The following is a 20428-nucleotide window of genomic DNA, read 5'->3' on the forward strand; positions in this document are numbered from 1 at the left end:
GTGAGTCCATCCCCCACACAGTTAGTAAGCACCCCCTAGGGACACACTTAACCCTTTGATCACCCCTGATGTTAACCCCTTCCCTGCCAATGTCATTAGTACAGTAACAGTGCATATTTTTAGCACTGATTACTGTTATAATGTCACCGGATCCCTCAAAAGTGTCAAAGTGTCAGTTAGGTGTCCTATCTGTCCGCCGAAATGTTGCAGTTCCACTAAAAATCGCTAATTTTGTACCTAATAATATATACCATGTCAATTTTACAAATCCATTGATGTATTATGTTACTGCCTAACTTGTTTGTAGTTGTGGTACTGTTTAATAAATATCTTGAAAAAAAGGCCTTTTCTTTAAGACTGCATTCACACCAGAGCGTAGCATTTTTGAGCGTTTTCACCGCATTTTTTGTGTGATTTTGGCAAGCTTTTATGAGCTTTGCCATTTTTCTATTAGCCAATAGAGAAAACATTCATCTGTTGCATCATTTGTTGCTAGGTAGTTCAGCTTTTTTAGCTTTTCCTTCATTATTGTTATTCATTTATTATTATTTTTTTTTTTTTTTTTTTTTTACTTAGAGCAAGGGTTTAGAATTAGTGTTAGGTTAGTGTTAGGATTGGGGTTTAGGGTTTTTTTAATATTTATTTATTTTTTTGTTAGGGTTAGGGTGTTAATACTACTACCACTACTACTACTACTACTACTACTATTACTACTAATACTACTACTAGTAATAATAATAATAATACTACTACTATTACTACTACTACTACTAATAATAATAATAATAAATACATTTAAAATAAATACACAAATAAAGAAAAATAATCATAAATAAATACTACTACCTCTGAATGCAGAATCTCTGCCTTTCACTTAAAGCGGTGTTCCGCCTTCCCCTCCATACTGTAGCTGCTGACTTTTAATATTAGGACACCTACCTGTCCTGGAGTCCAGCGATGTTGGCTGTATATGTATCCATTGGCTATCGGGTGCTGCCGCCGCCATTGCTGGTAAGGGAACCCAGCAGTGAAGCCTTGCAGCTTCACGGGCGGGTCCCTACTGCGAAAGCGTAAAGCGCGCTGTGCAATCCTATTGGCTCGGCGGCAGAGGAGGGAGGAGGGGGCCGAACTTCCAAGGGGTACCCGTTCCCCCCTCCCCCCTGAAAGGTGCCAAATGTGGCACCAGAGGGGGAGAGGAAACAAAAGAGCGGAAGTTCCACGTTTAGGTGGAACTCTGCTTTAAGGCCTGCCTGATCTTTTTTTTGTAAAGGAAAAGGGTAGGCAGCTTATGGCCATAGGATTATACACTAAATATTGCTGCTGCCTGTCCTTACCCCTGGCTGTAAGATTCCCTCCACTATTGAGAGGTAGCAGTAAATAGTGTGTAAGATTCCCTCCACTATTTACTGCTACCTTTCCTTCCCCTTGTGTTATGGAGAGATGGGTAAACTATGGCCATAGGTTTTCCCCCTGTAGCTGTACCACTTGCTGGTGGAGAGCATGGATGGCCTACTGTGTAATGTAAAAGCAGCTGGCATATGGCCTTTTGGGCAAAATAATAGTGACTGAGTACCTGACATTGTGGTTTTGCACAGGCTTGAGAAGTTAAAAAAGGGCAAATGAGTAGCAACAATAAATGTGCGCTGTTCTGTGCCCTTAAGAGCAGGAAAGGAGAGGAAAAGGGGTGCATGAGCAGCACTAGAAAGGAAAGCAGGTGCTCTACACCCTTAAGGAGGAGGGAAAAAAATCATTAGTGGAAAAGGGCACATAAGCAGCAATATTAAATTAAATTGTCTGTAATGTACCCTTAAGAAGGAGGAGGAGGAAGAGGAAAATGGAGCATTGCAAGTGGCTGCTTTGGGCATGGGAGGAACAAGGCACGTGATACGTGGTACAACACATTAGGGGAAAAACTCTGAGTGATGGGAGTGAGCTGGATGTCGGAAGCCAGATGAGATCCCGATATGTCACTGTACAGTACATGCTTGGAAAGCATTATGTTAATATGAGTGTTTCTATGTTTTATTCTTTGCAAAAAACTCAACTGGAAATGACTACTCTATGGTGGGCGATATGTTATCCTAAGCACGCACAGTGTCCATACCCGCAAGTTAAGTGGCTTAAAGAAGCAGCACCTGACTGTTGAAAATAGGAGGGGAAGTTGATCCTGGGAGATCTATTTGAGACCCCAAGAATGGGGAAAGAGTGCCTTTATCTGTAAGGTCTTTTTTTGAAGATGAGAGTTCACCTACCACACTGGAGGTGTTGGGATTTTACTATATGTTAAGCTATTAACAGTATCGTGAGTTGCAGCACAGGGATTCTGGTCACAAATACAGGGAAGAAGATTTTGATTTACTTAATTTACAAATTATGAACCGACCTGTGGTTTGTGCTGGACTTTATAGTACTTTTATCTTTATGAAAATGTTTTGATTCTTGCAGCATTGGGATTGTAGCTACAGTTCCTATACTTATATATAATTTTAGTTATAGTTTTTTTTTTACATATATTTTACATATATATATATATATTTATGTATGTTTTCCTGTTATTTTTGAATATTCACAGACACTGGGATTTTGGTCCTAGTTACATTTTTTTTGGTAATTGCAGCGCTACACTAATTATATATCAAGAAAAGAAAAGCTTCACTACCTACTGAACAATTTACTACTTATGGGGTAAAAAAAAAATCTCGGCTTCACAGAACCTCTCCAAAATACCTTTCTGATATATGCAACCTTAAATGAAGATTTAAGGAAGGGAAGGCACCCTATGGCCACAGGATTGCATGGGGACAAGGTGGTGTATAAGCCTAGAACTACCTTTTTTTTAAATAAAGGTAGAACCCAGTTTGCATTGCTGTCCCTGCCTGCATTTGCTTGACCAGGACAAAGACAGCCTTACAAGGTAAAATTAAGAAAGATAATTATAAAAAAAATTGTAAACCCGTAGATACTGTTTAAAGTGTTTGTTGCCTTATACAGCATACAGGCTCCACCCCTTTCCCCATCTTTTCATTACTAACTATATTATGGAATTATCATAAAAATTAAAATCCACAAAAGTTTTTGTAGGCATCATGTTATTTATAAAGATTTTCCAGTCTTAGACCATACAGATCCTACAGAAAGGTCCATAAAGCAATGAACTTCTTTCACCCCCATCATGTTCTATGAGGTCGTAAGTGCCCTAGCATAACCAGACAGGCAAAATACAAAATTTCAAGTTTGTGAATATTGCTCTTTGGTACTACATCCTCTCATTCTATGTATGCATATGTTTACAGGTAGATAGATAAAGATATGTGAAGCTGAGGATAATTTAACTGACAATTTTTTGCCTGTGTTGCAGTTATAACTATTATTAAATAGTCCACTTAATAAAGGATTACTAAAAAAGAACAATTAAGGAATTATCTAAAAGGGGGGTTAAGGCCAAGCAAAGTTAACCGAGGCCATGCTAAAAAAACTCAATACAAAATGTGGATGACCTTTAAAATCCTAAAAATACAACAGACGTCTAAAAAATAGTTCCAATAGTGGGAGTACAACTTAAAATTCTGGAAATACTTGGCTTTTCAAAAGGTTGCAGGTGTATTAAACGCTATCAAGTTAAATCTGGAGTGCATCATAAGTTTCAATGAAACAGGCACCCTGGAACAAAGGTTTGGAAAGACAAAATTTGACTTTCTGTACCCAGAAAAAAAGCATTCCTGTTATAAATGAACTTTACTATAATCACCCCTGCCTGTACACTTAACAGATTTCAGCTGTGTTCATGCAGAATTGTTGGCATTAGTGAAGTGAGATGTTTATACCGTGTACACCAGCTCTGTTTGCAGAGTGCTGGCTTGGACCACACTTGCTGAATGCGTACACGAGCCCAGACTGAGCAAGGGCCAGAGTTACGCTGCAGGTCATTTAAGGGGATACATCTATAAAATACTGTACACTTTGTTCCTTTATGAAGAAATGTTTAACAACATGCAGAGCAATGGAACAATGGGAATGTGGAAGAAATGAATATTAGCTTACTGTTCAATCTTGCCTTAAAGCAGACCAAGGGGCTGATATAAAAAGTAGTGGTATGGGCATACTGTTTTACAGTAATGTGCTTTATAGATGTGCTTAGCATTTTGGAGCCTGAAGCTTGCAGAGTACATTAAAGGCTCCTGGATGACAAGCTATAAGTAAGTACTAAGTCTAATTACTATGTGATGAACAAGCAAAAAAAGTCCTCTATCATCTCTGACTGAGCAAAATCCTTCTTATTTGTGTCTTACATGCTCCCAATTCCAGACATTGTAGCCTATAATCAGAGGTTTTTTAGCATCTGAGGCAGTGTTTTGGTAATCCAGCAAGCAGTGGGAAAAGTGTAGACAGGTGCTGTCTAACAAGCTTTAAACTTGTAAATCATAGTTACATAGTTAGTCAGGGTGAAAAAAAAGCACACGTCCATCTAGCTCAATCAATAAATTAAAAAATAAAACACTACCATGCAATCCCATATACACAATCTTATACCTACAAAAATCCCTTCCTTATCCCCCCCCCTGAGAGGCAATCAGATATTCCCTGGATCAAATTTACCTATAAATGCGAGTACCAAGTTATATTATGTTTAATTAGGTGTAGCACTACTCCCTTGGGAGTTGCTGGTGACGGGTTCCCCTGGGTTACCCATAGCAACAGTACAATAGTTTAGCGACTTTAAAGTGCTTGGCTCAGTCAAGAAACAGTCTAGGAGTTTGGTTTTTTTGTTGCTTTATTGGGAACTTGGATAGGAGAAGGGAATGAGTGGGATACTCCAACTTGAATACACTATGCACAATTTGCTGAGACGTTTAACTGCACTTGAATGTAGCAAGGCCGCTGCTTCACCTTGTCAATAGCGATGAAGTAGTGATAAATGAACCACTTTAGACAAGCTGTACTGTACTGCAGAACACACTTCAGGGTCCTTCCTGGCACCCCCTTTTTGTTCCTATTCTTCAGGGCTTTTTAAATGGCACCCCCTTTACTGTCATACTCTCTGTGTGAGCTAGCTCCTTGATCCCCTGACTTCACTGAAGTGGTCCCCCTTCCTGGGCCAGACCCATTGGCAGGTCCCTCAGTACTCACGGACACTGTTTTTCTCAAGAGACTCTAGCAGCTCCACCATCAGTTACGCCGGATCCTCTGCAGCTCAGCTCCACACCTGGTTCACTAGGCCGACCGCCTAAGACCACCTTCCTCACACTCTGCAGGAGGAGAGACAGCCGTCCACCTCCTCCTGGGACTCTGCTTCCCGCCTAAGACGCCCTGTCACATGTCCCCTCAGTATTTATGGCCAATCTCAGGATGCATTGCAGAATGCCCTTCCACTGGGACTGCCATAAAACATAATGTGTCACTGGCTAGGTCTCCTCCACTGTCCAACAAGCTCCATCATTGGATGCAGTGGGGACACTTCCCAAGACCCAGTGAATCACACCTGTTAACATGTGACAGGCAACCTAATAGATCAGGCTCCCCTGATAAGCAGCAGGAGCAATACATGCTTTATCTAGCACCTACCTAGCTAGGAAAGTGCTACATAGGAAAGAATCCAGGCCTTTTTTAAAGCAATCTACTGAGCTGGCCAGAACCACCTCTGGAGGGAATATATTCCACATTTTCACAGCTCTTACTGTTTAGAAACCTTTCCATATTTGGAGACATAATCTCTTTTCCTCTAGACATAAAGAGTGCCCCCTTGTCCTCTGTGATGACCTTAAAATTATTAATTCAACACCAAGTTCTGTATACAGACCTCTTATGTTTGTGTACATGTTGATCATATCCCCCCTTAATCTCCTCTTCTCAAGAGAGAATACATTAATTTCCTCATAGCTGAGTTCATCCATGCCTCTTATCAGTTTAGTTGCCCTTCTCTGCACTTTCTCCTGTTCCTGAATATCCTTTTGGAGAACCAGTACTCAAAACTGAACTGCATATTCCAGATGTAGTCTTACTACTGATTTGTATGGGGCAAAATTATATCTCTCTCTCTCTGGAGTCCATGCCTCTGTTAATACAAGAAAGGACTTTGTTCGCTTTGGAAACAGCAGCTTGGAATTGCATGCTATTATTAAGCTTATGATCTACCAAAACCCCCAGATCCTGCTCCACTATGGATTCCCCCAGTTGCCCCTGAGTGCAAAACTTTACATTTATCAACATTAAACCTCATTTGCCATATAGTTGCCTAAATAAACAGTGCATTGAGGTTGGCTTGTAAGTTGGAGACATTCTGTAAGGAAGTTATTCGACTGCCTAGCTTAATGTCATCTGCAAAGACTGAAATGGTACTTTTAATCCCAGACCCTATATCATTTATAAAGATATTAAAAAGTAAGGGCGTAAGAATCAATAACCACTACTCTCTGAATTCTGTCTTTTAGCCAGTTTTCTCTCCATTTACAAACTGATTTTTCCAAGCCTGTAGACTTTACCTTACACATTAGCTCTGTGTGGGGAACTGTGACAAAAGCTTTAACAAAATCCAAGTATACTACGGCCAAAGCCACCCCCCTGCAGTGACATAAGCAATGACAATGCTAAAAGCCACATCCACATTCATTTTTTCTCATCCTATGGTCGTGCAACCAAGCATAGCTTACATGAGAATGGAAAATCTTCTCTGAATTTACAAGTAACCCAGCATCATTGCCACACCTTACAGGAAGCTGCATTTGGTTGACTTCACTGGCAGGAACAACACATATTTATTGGACTTTGCAGGGGGGGTAAGAGAAAATGGTAAGTGCAGATGCACTTATAATTACGTGCTGCAGCACAGGTTTGTAGTATAAAACCATAGTTCTACGGTTTGCATCTCATTGTCTGCAAATGTTTTCTTCTGGTAAAAATCATCCCTGCTCTGCCTGCTTTATAGATGATGGATACAGCAATGAGCTACTGCCTTCTGACATTGTAGGAGTTAACAGCAGCCACTTCTACTGTGCAGCCACTCACTCACCACCTTTCCACCAAACACTAAGGCGCCATCTTGCTTCCTGACCAAATTCCTTATCTTTCTGGCTGTTAGTAACAGAAACTGCCAGTCATATTGGAGTTTGTTTTTTTTTTGCCTGGGTAGTCAATTTCTACGTAGTGTGGACGTCTTTTTTGGACTTTGTGTACATCAGTGTCCTGCTGGTCTAGAAACTATCCCTGTTCTATTGGTTTGTACTTTTGTGTCTTTCCTCTCCTCCCTTCCTCCCCTCTCTTTTCCATCATGGCAATTGAATATGAACCTTTTCAGTCCTTGGTTTTTGGTACCTCATATGGTCATTTGCCTAGGTCATGGAGATTTTGTGGTGTGGATCTTGAAGAAGTGCACAGTTGTAAAACATGCCAATCTTTAGTGCTATATTTGACTTCATGTATTCTAGGAGATTGTGACCATCTCACATATGTAAAGTCATGCAACTATATTGTTGTATACTGATTGTGTAATAATAATTGCTTTTAAGGACTTATTTTATATGAGAGATATAATAACACTATCAATTGAGCTCTTTTAAATGGCTGTATATTTATTGTCTCCATGTGAAACAATAAAAGTCCAGTTGTTATCCTCCCCTCCTTTTCAATTTAGTTTAGGAGGTTTGGAGGTGGTTTTCCTTCTTTACAGTCTATTTTAAGGAATAGTACCCATGGAGACAAATGTGAATACAATATGAGCCCACCCTCTCACTTATCACTCACCACCTTCTGCCCTCTCCATGGAAGCCTGTTTACCTGTTTGGCTTCCTGAATCATTTGTTCAGGAAGCAGTAGGTGCCAGCACCTGTTGCGTCCAAAGCAACCAAAGCAACCAGTGATATCACCCAGTGGGGAATACTAAGCCATGTAAACAAAGGGGCAAGGATAGTAGTTGACATCTCTGACAGAATATGGCCACATGGCCATATTTGGGCAATCTCATTGACCAAATATGTTCATGGCCATATTTGGTCAATTAAATAAACTGGGAGTTCCTGCCTCTTAATAAGAGATATAATTTACAGCAGCGCAATGGGTTTAGATGTATCCATTGGTCAATTTGTTTTTTATTTCAGTGGGCAGCGGCCAGCGCTAAACATGATTGATGAGGATCTGCATCAACGGATGATGTGATTGACAATCAATTTATGTTGTTGGACTTTTCTTGAGTTTTTTTTTTCTTTTAGGGACTTCTCAAAATGTGTATATCGTTATTTACACTTTTCACATTTTTTGTGTGAAGAAGTATGTGTACCTTGCACCCCTTATTCATTTACCCAGGGATGAGCTCCCTCATTTTTAAAGGTTCTGATAAGCACCCAACCCACAGGACCCCATAACCCTGGCCCAATGGTCCTTCTCCTCATCGCTATGAGTCACTCAGTGTTTTGCAAGAAACCCCCCCCCCTCAGCTCAGTTAATGGTCTGGTACTAATGGGGGGGGGCATGTAATTTGTTTTTGTGTAGGACTCCCTCTTAAAATTCATACCAGAATTGTGGGTCAGGTATGGAATTTGAGGGGACCCACACCATTTTAACATCCATACCTAATCATGAAGAGAGCCTGGGCATGTGACCTGATAAAGTCACATAACATATTCTCCTAAAATCTCTGAGATCATTCTGCTGCTTTAAGCAAGAGAACTCCACGCAGCACCACAAGCTACACATCACAGCCCCCATTCCAACATTCCCACATTTTATGAGTGGACTGCAGCATGCCCAGACAAGCAAAGCATAATGAAGAGCAGATATCAAAATCCATGCTCCACTATCAATGAGCCCTAAAGATGCAGATAAGCTTATTCTTCAAACAGTCAGGTTGGAACATGTAGGAAAATCCAGTTATTTCCAGTCGCTCAGAAGGAGCCATCGCTACATTTGCTTATAGATGTTTGTAGAGTTTGATAATTAGGCTACTTGTATTTGGTCCAAAAACAAGTGCGTACATTTGAATATTTCAAGACATTATAAATTGCAGGAGTTGTTAGTACAGTGATAAAGTTATTTCATGCAAATACTGTATATCAATGAAAAAGGCTCACCAATATAACTGCTTCTAATTATGGAAATATCTCACATCTATAGCAAAAAATGTTTCTTTAACTTTAGATAGAGTAGGAAATCTGTTCTTATGAATTCTCAATTAACAGACAAAATGGGTGCTATTATTGCATAGATAATTGCACTATTAGTCAGAAGAAACATAATGATTACCAAGCTTTTAATTCATGCCCTGGTTATCTCTCGCCTTGACTATTGCAACTCCCTCCTCATTGGATTACCCTTGCATAGATTATCCCCCCTTCAATCCATAATGAATGCTGCTGCAAGACTTATCCACCTTACCAACCGTTCAGTGTCCTCCAACCCTCTCTGCCAATCCCTTCATTGGCTTCCACTCACCCAACAAATAAAATTCAAAGTGCTAACAATAGTTTACAAAGCCATCCACAACTCTGCCCCCAGCTACATCACTAACCTGATTTCAAAATATCAACCTAGCCGCTCTCTTCGGTCCTCCCAAGACCTCCTGCTCTCTAGCTCCCTTGTCACCTCTTCCCATGCTCGCCTCCAGGATTTCTCCAGAGCTTCTCCCATTCTTTGGAACTCCCTACCCCAATCTGTCCGACTGTCCCCTAATCTATCCATCTTTAGACGATCCCTCAAAACCCTTCTCTTTAAAGAAGCCTACCCGGCTACCAACTAATAACGCTGTTTCACTTGCTCCATCAGCTCATCCCCCACAGCTATTGCCTTTTGTATCAATTGACCCTCCCTTTTAGATTGTAAGCTCTAACGAGCAGGGCCCTCTGATTCCTTTTGTTCCAAATTGTAGTGTAACTGTAATGTCTGCCTTCATTTTGTTAAGCGCTGCGCAAACTGTTGGTGCTATATAAATCCTGAATAATAATAATAATAATAATAATAATAATAATTACCGGTATTTTAAAAGTGGCAATCCCAATGTCATTGTGTTGTTAAAATAAAGTGGAAGTCCACTATTGATCTAACTAAACATAAACCTGTTCCTGCCCACCTCCTAATTCCTACTCTAATTACCCTGTGAAAGAAAATTGCTTATACTAACCTAATCTGAGGGTTTTGTAGTCAAATGATCGTCCCGCAGCATCCAGCTTTCAGGAGAGAGGAAGGACAGCCAACAACATATGTCCCATAGTAAGCCTATGGGTGACATCACCACACAGGCATTGAAGCCATTATTGGCAATCTCTCCTCTCTGAAGTCGGTTGCTGGGGAGATCATGTGGTTGGACTGGAGCACCATGAGAACAGGAAAGTATAAGCATCTTCCCATTACAGTGTAGTTAGAATATGATTTAGAAAGGGAATGGATGCAGATTTAGGCTTAGTTAGAGGACTTCCACTATAAACTGTCACACAAGTTTCTTACCTTCACATTTCTGAGATGTTTCACTCTGCTTCTGACCAACAGGACATCTGCACTCATAAGATCCATCTGTGTTGATGCAGGTTCCTCCTTGACAAAGTCCTGGAATTGCTTGGCATTCATCAACATCTAAAATGTAGGACATAAGTGTAAATAAAAACAACAAAACGTATAGTGCAACTTATGGTTGTGCAGAAGGAAACTAGAACTATATGTATGCACAGAACTATTTTCATATTTCTGTAATATGCTGGGTATTTGGCTCCTATGTGCTTGCCATGTTCCTACCTAAGCTAAATGTGTAGGGGGTTTTGTGTAACTTTTCTGTCTCTAAGTTGCAATCCCTTTAATGAAGGACCAGTTTGGGCTCCTTATCTTTGCACCTGGCAGTGTAGGTAAAGTATAAAAAAGCACATAAAAAAATGCAAAGACAACTATTACCTTAATCTGTAATGCCTATGTTTTCACTGCCCCACATCGTTTCTCCTAGGACAGGATAAACGTAACTAAATCACATAGGGATTAATTAAAGTAGCTGAAGCGTAGTATTTTCACATTTTCATTTTTACATTCATTAATTCAACACAAAATATTTCCAATCACTAGTGGCCTGCAATTTACCTGCTCTGCTGTATAAAGGTTCTTGTATTCCCACATAGCAATATTGGGCAAGCAGTGGTGTGGAAACACCTAAAGCTTGTCAACACTACTCTAGTAATTTGAGGTGGGGGGGGGGGGGGGGGGAGACGGAGTCACAGGGCAAACAGACTGTTATGACCATAGCATGAGTCATCTACAATACTGGAGATGGCCATTGTTTTATATCTCCAAAATCAATGTAAAATGTTTATTGATAGATAGAAAAGGGGGCTGCTTGAGCAAACAAGGTGAATAACCGGCTGAAAATATAATAAGCTGTAATCTTTAATCTAAAAAACTTTTACCTCTGGATGATGTACATTGCAAGAATTATAACAACTTTTGTTGCAGATTCCTACCTTTTCTTATTTTGAAGAAATCCCTCTGTGTTTCTCTATGCCCATGTGGGAAAATTAATCTAATGGCAGTGGTTTCATAATTATCAATCAGCTGTGAAGCTGCAGAGCACCAATAAGGACATCTGCTGGGCCTGCATCCCTTTAAATGTGTTCCTATTAGGAGTATCTTACCAAAAATGAAATTTTTGTTGCAGGGAATGCCTGAACTCTGACTTGTATCTTAGGCAGACTTCTGGGAAAATCAGTAAGCACAATCACACAAGCAGGAAATTATGTTTTTTGGGGTGTGGTCAGTATACATTCTGTGTACAGAACAACTCCAAATAGTCATATTGCATTGCATTTTACAGAAAATTACAGCGGCTGCAAATTTTAAAAGGAATGGTAATTTTTAATAACATTCAATTACAATATGACTTGTGTCACAATTGTATACGCCAAAATAATGTTCTCTATTTGCTATTTTTTTCCCCATGAAAGTGGGGTTATAAGGGTAATAAGTTAGCCTTTAACTTATGCCACTAATGCTCCAATATCTCTGTATGAGAATGCATTTATGCAGTTAGATCAGTCAGCTAAAAATGCAAGATAAACATGTATTTTAGCAATTAGTTACTAAAAGGGACTTTTTTTGTTTTTTAAAGGACAGCACTGGAGTGGGGAGGGGGTAAGTGAAGATTGGCCCTATTAGGGGGACCATTGGCACTTTTAAAGGTCAAAAATAATAAAACAAAATACCTGAAGTTATACTTTAAAACATAATTAGCAGGTTTTACAATAAGATCTTAGAATGTCACTATCAATGGGGTGCAGGAACTTTTAGAATACAGTGGGGAATCATTATTTATGTCTGCTATAGCCTTTGACCAATCCACCTCCTGCCTATTACTTTATCACTTAGTTATTTCTTTGTTCTCTGTTGAAGTATTCAGGCCATGTACAAAGTAAACAAGTAGAAAGAAGACATCTCAGCAGATGACAGTTCAGTCCAGTATTAAAATATTTGTAATGATTGCTTCATCTGCTTCCATGTTTATTTCAAATCGTGTGAACACGCACTGCCAAAAATGTAATAAAAAATACAAAAGAGAAAATAATAAAAAAAAAACTCAAGAAAACAACACATGGTTAAAATGGTATAATAGGGATGGAGGAATGGTTCAGCCCAAGCATGAATTAGGGCTGAACATTTGCCTGTTAGGCCGTTCGATGAACACCGTAATTTGCGTTGCACACACAGTGCATTCTGCGCTCTGATATAATCAGCTTAAGGCTTCCCCTCTGCAGAATGCTGGTAGAGGACAGGCTTTTCTACTCTCCTTTGCATATCTTTTATTTTGATGCACCTGAATGTATTAAGCTCATTTAGGCCTTGTTCAAACTGGCACTCCTGCATCTCTAAGGAGGCTGTGGTGTCAGCTTAATTTTAAGATCTTAAGAGTGACTCATGCAGATAGCAGAGAGATCAGAGAGGAATCATATCCAGGATCCGTGCTATGGATTCAGGTTAGTACACACTATAGAGGAGTCTGCTTTGTTCATTTTTTTATGTCTGAAACCACTTTAAACTGAAAGTTCAGTTGGGCTTTAAAAGAATGCATAAACATGTAGAGAATCAGTGCAGTGGAACTAAGAATTCAACTGGCCAGTAATCATAGAAGGTAATATTGAAGAGTGTACAGTATAAAAAACGTTTTTGTTTTTTTCAAATATTTTATTTAAACAAAGACAGATGGACAGGCAGTTACAAATATAGCACAATGAACAAGAACAGGTAAGCATCGAATAACAGTGTGGTGATGTACATTTACATAAAGATTCTGCAACAGACATCAAAATATGTCTCCACTAACTACCCAAAGCAACAGTTATGTGCTTTATTTTGAGATTATACAATCATGGGAACATAGGATAAAGTGAATAAAGTCCAACTGCCGATAACCCATTCCATCTGTCCTCCTGAATTTTCAAGAAACCAAGTAAGTATAAAAAGAGTACTTTAAACGATACATCACTATATGAGGCTCTTTTTCCCCTATGGCACCCTGGACATATTCCTTATGAATATATTTGATATATGATATCCACGATACACACGGCTCCAAGAATATTGCACCAGAGGAATCAGCTCATATGAAAACCTTATGACCGGATAGTGGATCTGTGTCCTATACGCTGATTACCCCTGTAGGGGTGCTGCTATCTGGTGAGTGCGGGAGAGATTGGGAATAAGAGGGGAGCACTGTCTCCACACCCAGCACTTAAATAACTGGAGCACCTAAAAAAAAAAAATAATAATCACCTACAGAGTTGATCATTGTCACAGCTCACCTTATGGACTTTTTATGGACTTTTTTTATTTTATTCGATTGATTGATTTCTCGATTACTGTCACAGATTAATTATATATAAATTTATAATCTTACATTTTTTATAGCATGGGTCCCAAGATTAGCACTTCCTAATCTGGACCATCCGCACTAATAGCACTTTAGTATCACTCATTGATTATTACATCCCCCGGATTATATATTATATTGGTCTGTTTAGAACCATATTTCACTTACACATTTTATTTTGGATTTCACTATATCAATTGCACCGTTTTATTTTTTATTTTTTTACTACTTAGTTTCATAGTAATTTATTGCATTGGAAGGATTTAATTACTTTTCCGTTGATTCACTGGCCAGATTCTTAAACCGGCTATCCTCACTACAATCACTTTTTCTATATATACCACAAATATATACATTTTTGGTGGTGTGCGCACTGGTATTGCACTATTGCACTTTATGTCTCCATAGAATACATATATATGTATATATATATTGATTTTTGATTGCACTGTTTTGTATTATTGCACTTTATATTTATATTTATATCAATTTTTATATCTAAGAGGATCTCCTGCACATAAGTTATTGGTTTTACCCTAATCTTCCACATACCTTTTAGGCAGCGCCAATTACCTCTTTTCTTTTACAATATGGTTTTTCTGTATGTCCGTATTGGCATATCAGAGACATGGAGTAAGAAGAAAACAGGGGTATCCGGGATGTCATATTCATATTATATGACTTTGGATTAGATAAAGAGCGCAAGTAATGGTGAATTTGAATGACCTGCCAGAAGGGAAGTCCAAAGGGGCCTTGAATATCAGTTATTTCAGTGATAGTAGGCCTTTGTTTGCCAATTAGGAAATGTGAGGCTAAATAATGTCCCCGCCCACGTAGTTCTTTAACCACTTGCCTACTAGGCCTATTTTTGACATTTGGTGTTTATAAGCTAAAATCAGTTGTTTTTGCTAGAAAACTACTTAGAACCCCCAAACATTATATATTTTTTTTTAGCAGAGACCCTAGAGAATAAAATGGAGATTATTGTAATATTTTTTATCACACCATATTTGCGCAGCGGTCTTCCAAACGCAATTGTTTTGGAAAAAAATCACTTTTTTAAATTAAAAAATAAGAATCCAGTAAAGTTAGCCCAATTTTTTTCCATAATGTGAAAGATAATGTTACGCCGAGTAAATAGATACCCAACATGTCATCGTTCAAAATTGCGCACGCTCACGGAATGGCGACAAACTTTGGTACTTAAAAATCCCCATAGGCGACACTTTAAAAATTTCTACAGGTTGCCATCTTAGAGTTACAGAGGAGGTCTAGGGCTCAAATTATTGCTCTCGCTCTAACGATCGCGGCGATACCTCACATGTGTGGTTTGAACACCGTTTACATATGTGGGCGGGGTTTCCGTGTGCGTTCGCTTCTGCGCGCGAGCTAACGGGGGACAGGGCGCTTTAATTTTTTTTTTTTTACTATTTATTTTATTTATTATTTTTTATTTTTACACCGTTATTTAAAAAAAAAAAAAATGATCATTTTTATTTCTAATACAAGGAATGTAAACATTCCTTATAATAGAAATAGGCACGACAGGACCTCTTTTTTGTGAGATCTGGGGTCAAAAAGTCCTCAGATCTCACAAGTACACTAATAAAGATAGAAAGGAAAAAAAAAAAAATGACAAAAAAAAAGGGACCTTTAAGCCGGTTGCTCGACAACGACATTTGCCATCGCTCCGATCCTCCAAGACAATAGAGTCGAGTGAGGGCAAGCTTTTCCTCACTCGACATCCTGTCTGTGAGGATCCGGGACCCAATCGTTTTCCCCGCTGCCGGCGGGTCCGATAAGCGGGGAAAAGGACCGGGACGCGGCGGGAGGGGGGGGCACCCCTTCCGCCATCCCGGAGGGTGATCTCGCGGCGAATCCGCCGCTGGGACCACCCTTATCGGAAAGCCGATCGCCTGCAGTTTTAAAAAAAAACAGGGTTATGGCAGCTATCTGCTGCCATAACACCGGTATTTAGCTTTAAACTCAGGACGTATATATACTATGGGCCGGTAGGGAGGTGGTTAAATAAGTGCTCCCCAAGTCCAGGGCTGAAGGACGGGTTACCCAAGATTGGGAACAAAGGTGATGTCAATGTGGATATACACGGGACTGGCAGTAAGGAGGACACTATTTGTAAGGTGGGTCCTATGGTAAGATGTGACTTGAGGATCCGCGGTAGGTAGTCAGTACACCAAGGTGCTCCACTTAAGGGGACATCAGACTGAGCTTGTTCAAATTTCATCCATAGTTTGTGTTGGAGGTGCCTACTCCAGTCTATCAATCTACAAAGGTGTACTGCCTGGTAGTAATTCCGTATATTGGGCAAGGCTAGGCCTCTGTAGGCCTTATGCAAGGTGAGTTGAGTACGTGGAATGTGTGTTTTTTTACGAGCCCATATAAAGTGCGTAAAAAGGGATTGCACCTGTTTAAAGAATTTTGACGGAATTCAGATTGGGAGTGCTTGGAGAAGGTATAGAATCTTGGGAAGTATAGTCATCTTAATGAGATTGCACCGCCCGAACCACGAATGTAGTCCAGGCTGCCAAGTATCTAACAGTTTACGAACAGTAACTTATAAGAGGGGGGGGGGAAGGTGAGATCATATACCTTCGAGATTTCGGGAGGTATATATGTACCTAAATACTCGATGGCTATGTCTGTCCATTTAAAGGGTAGGCTAAGTTTCAAATGTTTCAGGGGCGTGGGAGGAATGGCAACTCCCATTGCTTCGGATTTACCTAAATTGATTTTAAAATTGGAGAGACGGCCATAAGTCTCAAATTCCCACAATAAGTTTGGAATAGATATAATGGGGTTGGTTAGAGAAAAGAGCAGGTCATCTGCATACGCTGTTACTTTGCAGTAAGTGTCACCAATCGGTACACCGGTGATATCGGGGTTGAGACGGATCTGACATAAAAAAGGTTCTAAGGATAACGCAAATAATAAGGGCGAGAGGGGGCACCCCTGTTGGGTGCCATTAACAATGGTAAAGGGACCCGACAGAACTCCATTGCTTTTCCCCTGAGCAGAGGGCTTGGAATATACCTGAGATATCCAATGAAGCATATTATCCCCCAGACCGATATTTCGCAGGATTAAAAAACATTAATCGACAACCTACACGATCGAATACCTTCTCTGCGTCTGTGCTCAAGAAAACGCTTGATGTATTAGACGTGCGCACCATATGAAATAAATTTAGCACGTTGGATGTATTATCTCTTGCCTCCCGGGTAGGAATAAAACCCACCTGAAGGTGTATCAGTTGCAGGTGTAAAGCTAAACCCGTGGCTAAGATTTTGGTAAATATTTTGCGATCGGTGTTCAAGAGGGAGATAGGTCTGTAACTTTGTTTAAAAGGGATATGTGGGCCTTCAAGGAGTCTGGTGGGAGCGCGGATCCCGACCCAAGGGTGTTAAACAACTTCACCATATACGGACCAAGGAAGGGTAGAAAAGTTGTGTAATATGGCACTGTGAACCCTTCAGGGTCTGGAGCCTTGCCCAATTTAAATGAGGTGAGTGCAGCTTGTAGTTCCACCAACGAAATAGGATCTTCCAACTGTGTCCTGACTTCAGAGGGGAGCATAGGCAATTTGGAGGATATAATGTAATCATCTAATTGCGCTTGGGGTGTCCCATGATATGGTAGGTTATATAAGGAGGTATGAAATCCCTTAAACTCATCCGCAATGTGTGCTGGAAGCGATATATTTTGTCCTGACTGGGAGGTAATATGGGGTATGTAGCTAGCTAATCTCTGTGCCTGTACTGACGCAGCTAACAATTGTCCACATTTGTTTCCCGAAAGGTAGAAGGACTTATGTGATCATTGTAAATCTGCTTTGGCTTTACTTTCCTTCTCGACCTCGGTGTCAGAGCATTGTTTATGTCGCAAATTCCAGTTTATGGGTCACTTCTAATAACCAGGTAAGCTGTTGTAAACACGCTTTCTTGAGACGGGACCCGTGCTTTATGAACACTCCCCGAATAATCGCCTTGTGTGCCTCCCAGAGAATGCCAGGATCGCAATCATCTATGTCGTTCCCCTTGAAGTACTCCTCAAGTTCAGTATGGACATTCGCTGAGACCTCCGGGATCTGCAGTAGACTATCATTAAGCTTCCAAAAATGCGTTCTACGGGGGGGATACCTCTGAAAGCGCATAAGTGAGGGAAATGGCGGCGTGATCCGAGAATGTGATCAAGTCTATGGTGGATGATTTGACCGCATGTAATTGGCGATGAAGAAAAAGAAACAAGTCGATCCTAGAATACATTTTATGCGGTGCTGAATAGAATGTATAGTCTCTTTCACCAGAGTGCTGCAGGCGACACACATCCACCAATTGGGCGGTATGAAGCACCTGGAGGATCCATCTACGAGGCCCAGAGGGGACCGATGAGCAGCCTGAGGAAGTATCTACCGAAGGGACCAATGGTACATTGAGATCACCTCCTGAAATTAGTTGTCCCTCTGAAAAGTACATGAGCTTTTTCAAAACACGAGTAATAAAGGGATCCTGTTTATCATTTGGAACATAGACTATGGCTAAAGTGACCTGTACATCTCCCACTAGACCTTTAAGGAAAAGGTATCGACCCTCTGTGTCTTTTAGTGTATCTTGGAGTGTCCATGGGAGTTTGGCAGAGATCAATACGGACACCACCTTAGATTTCGCTCTCAGGTTGGGGGCATGGTAAGTTAGAGGGTAGAATCTATTCCTGAGGATGGAAAGCTTGTCCTCTCTGATGTGGGTCTCCTGAATGAATGCAATATCAGCCTTGCAGCATTTTAAGTCAGTGAGTAAAACCCAGCGTTTCTCAGGGACATTAAGTCCTTTAGCGTTTAAAGAGATCACTTTAATTACATCCATGGCTTAGAAATAAAGCTGAAGGGATACTGAAACTGATAATGGGGTACTTTGATGCAGTGGTGGGCTTGAGCACGATATGGCCATATGGTGGGACTAAATCCCCATTTTTATTTATGAATTGTCTCCATATTTAATAGTCATTTCTTTTGCATGTGTGCGCTATTCTTTTTTAATATACATGTTGCCTGGTCCATAGCTGCACTGGCTTTAGATATACATGTTCAGGGTTTGCTCCCCCATTTTTTTCTTGTTTATTATGTATTCGGTCTGACCAGACTTCTGGGGTTGAGCATCCCACCCCCCACACACACCTGTACTCTATCAGAGTCCACTATCAAGCAGATATAGGAGGAGTCCTTTGTAGTGCATTAGCACATCTATACCAGCAAGGAGTGTTGTCTCCAAGGGTTAGAGAGGCTGGACTCACCCCTTTTTTATGGATAGTGTAGGACCCACTGATAATGGGGTACTTTGACGCAGTGGTGGGCTTGAGCACGATATGGCCATATGGTGGGACTAAATCCCCATTTTTATTTATGGATTGTCTCCATATTTAATAGTCGTTTCTTTTGCATGTGTGCGCTATTCTTTTTTAATATACATGTTGCCTGGTCCATAGCTGCACTGGCTTTAGATATACATGTTCAGGGTTTGCTCCCCCATTTTTTTCTTGTTTAGGGTGGGGGAGGAAACAAGGGGACTAGAGAAAGGTCAGCAGAAAGAGAAGGTAAAGGGGGCAAAGAATACAGACGTAGAGAATAGAATTAGAAACAGGAAGGGAGAGGAGAGGGACAGTAGAATACAGAGAAGAAAGAAACTGAGAAAGAAATAAGCAATGAGGTAATAGGGGGTGGAGAACCTACACCAGGAAAACTAAATTGCAGATAATCTGCACTGGCACACAATGGCCAAAATCAGCCTGGGGTGAGCCGACCTATGTGGGGACGTGGGAGGAGAGGGTCTGGAGGATAAGAGACCGTCTCCCCCCCACCCAACCCAGCATCTCTGTTGATGTAGAGAAGAGAAAGGCAGGAAAAAACAAGTACATTCATGAGTAAAAAAAAACATTTAACCTGGTATAACTCTCGAAGACCAATCCCATGACAAACCCCATACCCATAATGGATGTATGGAGGTCCGGGTTCCCCACCAGCGCAAAGGCCAGATGTCGGCTTATAGAGCAAAAAAAAAAAAAAGGAACCACTAAAGATCCCCAGCACTCATGCACCGGCTCGGGTCAAGACCTCAGCCCCTGCACATCGGCCCAGCAGACTCAACATATCTGCGAGCAGCACATTGCTCCCTCGCGCCAGTGGTGGCAACCCCCGACCCCTGCCCATCTCAACATAGTAAAACAATCTGTATAGCCTGTCTAACCAAGCTGGTATAGCAGTAGTCTACGGAAGCAAGGAAAATAAACTACATCGTGAACCAATAGTGGCGTGGGACCTCTGAGTGAAGGACCGTCCTGGAACACCATAGAAATTAACGCTAAGTGAGACACCAACTTGGAGGGGTGTAACGCTCATATTTCAGACAGGAAGATTCAGTGATTCTTGGCTCCTTGAATATATAGGGAACAATAAGAGCTAAGGTCAACAGTAGGGGCAGTAGGGCCAAGAAGACCCTCAAACCTGAATTGCCAGCAGGGTGACGTCACACGTAGGACTGCAAGCAAAGTCACCGTCAGAAGGAGTGCAGTCAACATCAACTGGAGTCCCACGCA

General features: G+C 40.7%; 1 protein-coding gene across 1 annotated transcript in view; it reads right to left on the bottom strand.

Annotated features, from left to right (window-relative positions):
- FBN2 (fibrillin 2) overlaps window positions 1-20428 on the bottom strand; it is a 303194-nt gene that overhangs the window by 185760 nt on the left and 97006 nt on the right. Inside the window, exon 7 of the mRNA XM_082258653.1 lies at window positions 10429-10554. Coding sequence (XP_082114779.1) covers window positions 10429-10554 — 126 coding nt within the window. The remainder of the gene's footprint in view (window positions 1-10428; window positions 10555-20428) is intronic.

Source organism: Pelophylax lessonae, assembly GCF_965119305.1.
Source record: "Pelophylax lessonae genome assembly, chromosome: 1".
Lineage (NCBI taxonomy): Eukaryota > Metazoa > Chordata > Amphibia > Anura > Ranidae > Pelophylax > Pelophylax lessonae.